Source organism: Eschrichtius robustus, chromosome 3, assembly GCF_028021215.1.
Source record: "Eschrichtius robustus isolate mEscRob2 chromosome 3, mEscRob2.pri, whole genome shotgun sequence".
Taxonomy (NCBI): Eukaryota; Metazoa; Chordata; class Mammalia; order Artiodactyla; family Eschrichtiidae; genus Eschrichtius; species Eschrichtius robustus.
The window spans coordinates 170,997,897-171,008,286 of NC_090826.1; the positions used below are offsets into that span (position 1 = coordinate 170,997,897).

General features: G+C 37.2%; 1 protein-coding gene across 2 annotated transcripts in view; it reads left to right on the plus strand.

The window, feature by feature from the left end:
- Positions 1–8,862, plus strand: part of SLC30A10 (solute carrier family 30 member 10) — a 41,978-nt gene extending 33,116 nt beyond the window's left edge. For both annotated transcript variants that reach the window (XM_068538540.1, XM_068538539.1), the window contains exons 3-4: positions 403–642; positions 8,047–8,862. In XM_068538540.1, coding sequence (XP_068394641.1) covers positions 403–642; positions 8,047–8,546 — 740 coding nt within the window. In that variant the 3' untranslated portion in view covers positions 8,547–8,862. The remainder of the gene's footprint in view (positions 1–402; positions 643–8,046) is intronic.
- The last annotated feature ends 1,528 nt before the right edge of the window (positions 8,863–10,390 follow it).

Sequence of the window (10,390 nt, forward strand, 5' to 3'; positions counted from 1 at the left end):
TGGCACCCCCCCCCCCCAAAAAAAAGAAATTGTTTAAAACAATTTAAATCACAGCCACCTGTCTGAAAGAAAAAGAAACCATTTGCATAGCATCTGTTTACGGCTTGGTGCCCTCTGATGGGTGGTAGGTGGCAGCAGTGTGGCACCTTGAACTGTCACAGTCCCTCTTCCCACAGGTATCTGCAGCTCAGATTCTTCCTAGGCTGTTCCAGGTTCTCTGGGTCCTGGGATGGTGACCTGAGGTTTTGTTTTCTGTGCAGCAGTGGCCATTGTTTTTGCTTTCGAATCCGGCCTGCGGTTCTAACTGAACAGAGAACAAATAGCAACAGGTATTCATAGACTTGGGAAGCCAAGTCAGTGAGTGTCACATGGGCTTTATTGGTCTTTCTTTCTTCCCCGCAGGGGTACTTTTACATGTGATGGGAGATGCCCTGGGGTCGGTGGTTGTGGTGATTACAGCCATCATATTCTATGTGCTTCCCCTGAAACATGAGGACCCATGTAACTGGCAGTGCTACATTGACCCCAGCCTGACTGTCATCATGGTCATCATCATTTTGTCATCTGCCTTCCCACTCATCAAGGAGACTGCTGCCATTCTGCTGCAGATGGTCCCCAAAAGCGTCAACATGGAAGAGCTGAGTAAGTCATGCAATTCTTATCTCGAACCACTGCCCAGTGAATGTTCTTCAGGCCAAAGGGCCAGCATTATTTCAGAGCAGTGTTTGATTTATGTATCCTGAAATACTTTAAATCACAAAGCAATAGAGACATCCTCACATGTTTTGTAGATGACTGCTGCTACTAAAATGACTCGCAGCTCCGAGAACCAAAGGTCCCTTTTAGCCCATCATTCTCTGACTCTACTGCAAATTTTTAAGAATGTGTTGCTTGGGCAATACCTATTCCTGGGCTATTTATTTACCTTCATGTCAGAGATTTATTCTAACTCAGATAAGGCCACTCTGCCCAGGACTTGATTTTTATTTCCCCTATTCTGAAAACATGAGTCATTCCTTCCTATTCTAGATCCTACTTTTTAGTTAACTGATTTTTGTGGGCACGCAAGTCACCGTGTGTCCTATAACACAGTAAAATGGACCATATTTAAATTCACTCATTCAGTAGTGGAATCTGTTTCTTTGCTTTGCTCAAATAGAAGGTCAAACTCTCACTTGAGTTTATGTGCATCTGAGGATATAACCTTTTTATAGACTTTATAGAATGTCTGAATGGGAACTCTCCAGATGTTGGTGAGAAACTGAATGTGCAATTTTAGTTCCAGTGTTTCTAAATGGAGATGAAGTTTTTATAGGAAAAAAATTTTTTTCATGAATATTTGCTATTATTCTATCTATCATTACTTCATCAGTGAGCCAGTAAACATGAACTATAGCCCAGGCCCACTATGCAGCTGAAAGTCGGAAGACCTTATTTCATGACAAATAGCTGAAATTAGATTTGATGGGCCTTAATATATTGAACAGCCATGGCTAGCCTTTCCTCCTACAGGCATGATTTACAGTGTGACTGTCCTGAATGCCTACTCTTTGCCCAGTGCTGCAGGCAGAGGATGACGGAGGTAAAAGAGGCTCCAAGGAGCAGATATACAGCATCATTTTCCTCCAGGGGCTTGTTTGCCAATGGAAAAAACAAAATAAGCATATACAAAGCAATTTATGATATATATTGGCTTATATTGCCTTTTAACAAAGTAATATATATATATTGAAAAGCAGATATTAAAAAAATTAGATTGTAATAATGATAGCAACATTTCATGATACTTATTACATGCTAGGTAATATTGTCCAAGTGCTTTACTTATATTAACTCATTTTAATCCTTAAAATAAACTTATGAGGTGCTGTCATTATCATTCCTAATTTACACATAAGGAAACCAAGGCACAGAGGGACTGAGTAAATTTTACAAGGTCATGCAGGTAGTAAATGATTAACTGGGATTCAAACTCTAGATGGCTACAGGTTGTTCATAATCACTGTTCAATACCATCTTTCTAAATACATACTAATTTTAGAAAGTATGGAAAATATAGAAGAGCCTAAATAAGAAAATAGAAATCTCTCATAATCCTACGACCCAGAAATTACCACTCTTAATATTTTTGTGTCAGTCATTCAATAAAACAAGACTTAATCTACCTAAAAAAATCATTTTTGTGTGTATATATATATATACACTGATGTTTCATTTTTTAAAAAAAGGAAAGATAAGCAAAATAAGAAGACAGAGAAATACACAGCAGATGAAGGAGCTAAAAACCCACCAGACCAAACAAATGAAGAGGAAATAGGCAGTCTACCTGAAAAAGAATTCAGAGTAATGATAGGAAAGATATCCAAAATCTTGGAAATAGAATGGAGAAAATACAAGAAACATTTAACAAGGACCTAGAAGAACTAAAGAGCAAATAAACAATGATGAACAACACAGTAAATGAAATTAAAAGTTCTCTAGAAGGAATCAATAGCAGAATAACTGAGGCAGAAGAACGGATAAGTGACCTGGAAGATAAAATAGTGGAAATAACTACCACAGAGCAGAATAAAGAGAAAAGAATGAAAAGAATTGAGGACAGTCTCAGAGACCTCTGGGACAACATTAAATGCACCAACATTCGAATTATAGGGGTCCCAGAAGAAGAAGAGAAAAACAAAGGGACTGAGAAAATATTTGAAGAGATTATAGTTGAAAAATTCCCTAATATGGGAAAGGAAATAGTTAATCAAGTCCAGGAAGCACAGAGAGTTCCATACAGGATAAATCCAAGGAGAAACACACCAGGACACATATTAATTGAACTATCAAAAATTAAATAAAAAGAAAAAATATTAAAAGCAGCAAAGGAGAAGCAACAAATAACATAAAAGGGAATCCCCATAAGGTTAACAGCTGATTTTTCAGCAGAAACTCTGCAAGCCAGAAGGGAGTGCAGGATATATTTAAAGTGATGAAAGGGAAAAATCTACAACTAAGATTACTCTACCCAGCAAGGATCTCATTCAAATTCAACAGAGAAGTTAAAAGCTTTACAGTCAAGCAAAAGCTAAGAGAATTCACCACCACCAAACCAGCTTTACAACAAATGCTAAAGGAACTTCTCTAGGCAGGAAACACAGGAGAAGGAAAACACCTACAGTAACAAACCCAAAACAATTAAGAAAATGGTAATAGGAACACACATATCGATAACTACCTTAAATGTAAATGGATTAAATGTTCCAAACCAAAAGACATAGACTAGCTGAATGGATACAAAAACAAGACCCATATATATACTGTCTACAAGAGACCCACTTCAGACCAAGGGACACATACAGACTGAAAGTGTGGGGATGGAAAAAGATATTCCATGCAAATGGAAATCAAAAGAGAGCTGGAGTAGCAGTTCTCATATCAGACAAAATAGACTTTAAAATAAAGACTATTACAAGAGACAAAGAAGGACACTACATAATGATCAAGGGATCAATCCAAGAAGAAGATATAACAATTGTAAATATTTATGCACCCAACATACGAGCACCTCAATACATACGGCAAATGCTAAGAGCCATAAAAGGGGAAATTGACAGTTACACAATCATAGTAAGGGACACCCCACTTTCACCAATGGACAGATCCTCCAAATGAAAATAAATAAGGGAACACAAGCTTTAAATGACACATTAAACAAGATGGACTTAATTGATATTTATAGGACATTGCATCCAAAAAGAACAGAATACACTTTCTTCTCAAGTGCTCATGGAACATTCTCCAGGATAGATCATATCTTGGGTTACAAATCAAGCCTTGGTAAACTTAAAAAAATTGAAATCGTATCAAGTAACTTTTCTGACCACAATGCTATGAGACTAGATATCAATAACAGGAAAAAAAACTGTAAAAAATACAAACACATGGAGGCTAAACAATACACTACTAAATAACCAAGAGATCACTGAAGAAATCAAAGAGTAAATCAAAAAATACCTAGAAACAAATGAGAATGAAAACACGATGACCCAAAACCTATGGGATGCAGCAAAAGCAGTTCTAAGAGGGAAGTTTATAGCAATACAATCCTACCTCAAGAAACAAGAAAAAATCTCAAACAACCTAACCTTACACCTAAAGCAATTAGAGAAAGAAGAACAAAAATCTCCAAAGTTAGCAGAAGGAAAGAAATAATAAAGATCAGATCAGAAATAAATGAAAAAGAAATGAAGGAAACAATAGCAAAGATCAATAAAACTAAATAAAAACTAAATAATAAAACCTTTTTCAGGTTCTTTGAAAAGATAAACAAAACTGATAAACCATTAGTGAGACCCATCAAGAAAAAAGAGGAGAAGACTCAAATCAACAGAATTAGAAATGAAAAAGGAGAAGTAACAACTGACACTGCAGAAATACAAAGGATCATGAGAGATTACTACAAGCAACTCTATGCCAATAGAATGGACAACCTGGAAGAAATGGACAAATTCTTAGAAAAGCACAAACTTCTGAGACTGAATCAGGAAGAAATAGAAAATATAAACAGACCAATCACAAGCATTGAAATTGAAACTGTGATTAAAAATCTTCCAACAAACAAAAGCCCAGGACCAGATGGCTTCACAGGGGAACTCTATCAAACATTTAGAGAAGAGCTAATGCCTATCCTTCTCAAACTCTTCCTAAGTATAGCAGAGGGAGGAACACTCACAAACTTATTCTATGAGGCCACCATCACCCCAATACCAAAACCAGACAAAGATGTCACAAAGAAAGAAAACTACAGGCCAATATCACTGATGAACATAGTTGCAAAAATCCTCAACGAAATACTAGCAAACAGAATCCAACAGCACATTAAAAGGATCATATACCTTGACCAAGTGGAGTTTATCCCAGGAATGCAAGGATTCTTCAATATACTCAAATCAATCAATGTGATACACCATATTAACTTATTGAAGGAAAAAAACCATATGATCATCTCAGTAGGTGCAGCAAAAGCTTTCGACAAAATTCAACACCCATTTATGATAAAAACCCTGCAGAAAGTAGGCATAGAGGGAACTTACCTCAACATAATAAAGGCCATATATGACAAACCCAAAGCCAACATCGTTTTCAATGGTGAAAAAAAGGAAACCATTTCCACTAAGATCAGGAACAAGATAAGGCTGCCCACTCTCACCACTATTATTCAACATAGTTTTGGAAGTTTTAACCACAGCAATCAGAGAAGCAAAAGAAATAAAAGGAATCCAAATCAGAAGAGAAGAAGTAAAACTGTCACTGTTTGCAGGTGACATGATGCTATACATAGAGAATCCTAAAGATGCTACCAGAAAACTACTAGAGCTAATCAATGAACTTGGTAAAGTAGCAGGATACAAAATTAATGCACAGAAATCTGTAGCATTCCTATACACTAATGATGAAAAGTCTGAAAGAGAAATTAAGGAAACACTCCCATTTACCATTGCAACAAAAAGAATAAAATATCTAGAAATAAACCTACCTTAGGAGACAAAAGACCTGTATGCAGAAAACTATAAGACACTGATGAAAGAAATTAAAGATGATACAAACAGATGGAGAGATATACCATGTTCTTGGATTGAAAAAATCAACCTTGTGAAAACGGCTCTACTACCCAAAGCAATCTACAGATTCAATGCAATTCCTATCAAACTACCAACGGCATTTTTCACAGAACCAGAACAAAAAATTGCGCAATTTGTATGGAAACACAAAAGACCCTGAATAGCCGAAGCGATCTTGAGAAAGAAAAACAGAGCTGGAGGAATCAGGCTCCCTGACTTCAGACTATGCTACAAAACTACAGTAATCAAGACAGTATAGTACTGGCACAAAAACAGAAATATAGATCAATGGAATGGGGTAGAAAGCCCAGAGATAAACCCACACACATATAATCACCTTATCTTTGGTAAAGGAGGCAAGAATATTCAATAGAGAAAGACAGCCTCTTCAATAAGTGGTGTTGGAAAAACTGGACAGCTACATGTAAAAGAATGAAATTAGAACACTCCCTAACACCATACACAAAAATAAATTCAAAATGGATTAAAGACCTAAATGTAAGATCAGACACCGTAAAACTCTTAGAGGAAAACATAGGCAGAACAGTCTATGACATAAATCACAGCGAGATCCTTTTTGACCCACGTCCTAGAGAAAGGGAAATAAAAACAAAAATAAACAAATGGGACCTAATGAAACTTAAAAGCTTTTGCACAGCAAAGGAAGCCATAAACAAGATGAAAAGACAACCCTCAGAATGGGAGAAAGTATTTGCAAATGGAGAAACTGACAAAGGATTAATCTCCAAAATATATAAGCAGCTCATGCAGCTCAATATCAAAAAAACAAACAACCCAATCCAACAATAGGCCAAAGACCTAAACAGACATTTCTCCAAAGAAGATATTCATGTTGCCAACAAACACATGAAAGCATGCTCAACATCACTAATTATTAGAGAAATGCAAATCAAAACTACAATGAGGTATCACCTCACACCAGTCAGAATAGCCATCATCAAAAAATCTACAAACAATAAATGCTGGAGAGGGTGTGGAGAAAAGGGAACCCTCTTGCACTGTTGGTGGGAATGTAAATTGATACAGCCCCTATGGAGAACAGTATGGAGGTTCCTTAAAATACTAAAAATAAAACTACCATATGACCCAGCAATCCCACTACTGGGCATATACACTGAGAAAACCATAATTCAAAAAGAGTCATGTACCACAATGTTCATCGCAGCACTATTTACAATAGCCAGGACATGGAAGCAACCTAAGTGTCCATCGACAGATGAATGGATAAAGAAGATGTGGCACATATGTACAATGGAATATTACTCAGCCATAAAAAGAAACAAAATTGAGTTGTTTGTTGTGAGGTGGATGGACCTAGAGTCTGTCATACAGAGTGAAGTAAGTCAGAAAGAATAAAACAAATACCGTATGCTAACACATACATATGGAAATTAAAAAAAAAAAGGTTCTCAAGAACCTAGGGGCAGGACAGGAATAAAGATGTAGACGTAGAGAATGGACTTGAGGACACAGGGAGGGGGAAGGGTAAGCTGGGATGAAGTGAGCGAGTGGAATGGACATATATACACTACCAAATGTAAAATAGCTAGCTAGTGGGAAGCAGCCGCATAGCCCGGGGAGATCAGCTCTGTGCTTTGTGACCACCTTAGAGGGGTGGGATAGGGAGGGTGGGAGGGAGGCTCAAGAGGGAGGGGATATGGAGATATATATATGTATAGCTGATTCCCTTTGTTATACAGCAGAAACTGACACAACATTGTAAAGCAATTATACTCCGGTAAAGATGTTAAAAAAAAAAAGAGGAAAAAATATCATACCACATATACATTCTAGCTATTTGCCTTTTCACTTAAAAATACATTATATACCCTTTCTCATATCCTTAAATATGCAACTTACTTTTTCACAGCTGTATCATATTCTATCACATAATTGATTTAACGATTTCCATTTTTTTTCATTAACACAAAAAGCATTGACCAAACCATTCTTGTATATAAATATTTGGTTATTTCTTTCGGTTAAATTCCTAGTATTAGACTTGCTGGTAAAGGTTTTTGATCCACATTGCCAAATCCCCTTTAAAAAAGGCTTTATATTCCCACTTTATACTTTATATACTTTATATTCCCACGCCAGTCCATCAGAGTGCCGAATGCCTTGTAAACTCAACCACCCTGGGCATTTTCAGGAGGGGATTGTTATGAAACTTATTTTCTTGAATTGCCTTTTATGGGCTAACAGTGTATGGTAGAGGAATTCAGAGAGGAAGAAGAAGATTATGGGAAAATGTATGGGAAGATGTACCCATATACAGTACAGCTATTTTTCTTCCTGTTATTCTTAGTAACTACATCATTCTGGTGCAAATGCTTAAGGGGACCCTATCCTCCCCTGGTGGTTCCATGTTTCAAATGGAGCCCTCACCTTGGTTATTGTTTTCTCTTCCCTGTTCTAGTGAGTAAGCTCTCTGCCGTGCCCGGAATTAGCAGTGTCCATGAAGTTCACATCTGGGAACTTATAAGTGGGAAGATCATTGCCACTCTGCACATCAAGTATCAGCAGGACGGGGGAGATCAGGATGCCAGTATAAAAATTCGAGAAATCTTCCACAACACGGGAATCCACAATGTGACCATCCAGTTTGAGAAGGTGGACCTGAAGGGGCCCCTAGAGCAAAAGGACTTGCAGTTGCTCTGTAGCTCACCCTGCATCTCCAAGGGCTGCAGCAAGCAGCTGTGCTGTCCCCCCGGGGCGCTGCCTCTGGCCCACATCAATGGCTGTGCCGAGCACAATGGCTGTCCCCCACTGGACTTGTCCCGGAGTGATGGCCTTGGTAGACGACAAACAGCAGAAGTGGCTCTTGAAGTATCTTTGGAAGGTTGTCTGAGTGACCACGGACAAGCTCTTAGCAAATCTCAGGAGGACTCACGTTATATCAACAGCACACATTTTTAGTTTGGTGCCCACATCAGTAAGCTGCATAGGCGAGGCACTTTGGAACCACTAGCTGGGCTTGTGGGAAGAGATTTGTGGGTCATAGACTCTGATCACACTCACAGTGTGCACACGCTCTGTGTTCAATGGGGGTTGGCTGTTTGGGATGTTAGTTGAACTTGTCTGTTAATTTTTATGTGGCCGAGAACCCTTCTACATTATCCTGGGTGTTTCATGCTGCTCTTCAACAGTTTTGTTTGAACATTTATTTTCCGAAGCAAACGCACTAGTATACGTATCAGGGACATTGAAGGCTGGGACTCAATAATTGTGGACACAGGATTCAAAGTGGTTTTTGTTTGAAATTGCTTAGAACTGCTAGCTGACTCTCAGGTGAGCTCATAGCCAAGCACATCAAAAAAAACTTAAGAACCATAATAGCTATATTCTTTTCTATTCCACTGGGAGATCATAAAAGAGGAAAGTTAGGTAGTCCTATAACTGCAGAAATTTTTTTCTTTGACTAATTTTTGAATAAACGTAAAACAAATACCTAGTAAGGTAGAAAATATTCTCAGAACATTAGAGGACGTCAAGTTTATTGGGGGTGGGGAAAGGCAGGAAGAAAATGCATTTTGATGATTTCTTCATTTTGAGAGGTAGAGAGAAAAAGACTTTCTGCTGTGAACTGAACTACAGCTATAGGATGTTTCAAATGTTCAAATACATAAGATGCTTTTTTTTTCACTTGGAAGTGTGGGAATATTTCTACTTCTTTAAGTATGACACAGTACTTATATACTGTCTTTTAGAGTCAGTCTAGTTAGGACTGTTTTCATTTATTGCTTATTAATGATTTACTAATTTGCCCAAATTTCCCTTCAGTCTTCTTTTATATGATCACATTGATCTATGTAGCATTTACCAGGAGAAAATGAGTATTCTCGGGATAGGAAAATATATGGCATTGAGTATGCATTCTTGCCCAAAAAATAAGCTAGATTGACTTTCCTTTAATTAGACATATTTTAAAGTATTTACTATAGTTGCCAACTGGTAATTTGATGGAAAAGTGTATGTCCAAGGGAGAGATGAGAATTAATTAAATTGCTGCCTTTAATGTGTTTCAAGGAGCTTACATTTTTCTTTTATGTCTCTTGACCCATATTATCAAGTTCAAATACATCTATTAGAATCTGATTTTCGTTCCATGTACTGGAGAAACATCTGGCATGAATTTAACAAACTGTTTAGGCAGCAATATTTTCACCAGAACAGTCTCAAAATAAGTATAAGAAAACAGGAGGTGCCTCGCTAAAGAACTAGAATCTTTTTGATGGGTTGCAAAATTGACTGTAAAAGATCATCCCTCAGGCTCTAAGCATTGAGTCTGCACAGTTTAGAATCTTCACAGTTCTCATCAGAAATGCTGGATTGGGAACAGAAAAAGCACCCACATTTTTTAACACAAACACCATTTAAAAAACTGTCTTAGTTTTAAATTCTAAGGCTGAAATAAAGAAGCAGCTGTGATCAGTAGATAGGAAAATTTTTATTCCTTGAAAATTTATTATCCGAGTTTAAATTGGCCATGAATTAGGTAAATAGAAAAATGCCTAAATATGTTTTTATCCCTAGGAGTTTATTAAGCATATATACTTAATACTATTATATAGTATGTACTATAGTGTATATATACTTAATAGCTACAATGGGGGTAGATATAAGGCAACATTTTTTACTTTTAATATTAAAAGCATGGCATGTACTCACACAAAACAGAGGATTCTCTGTGAAACTCACCACAGTAATATGTGGACCAAATTCTCTTGTATAAATGTTGGTTGAGATGCACTGATTAGAGC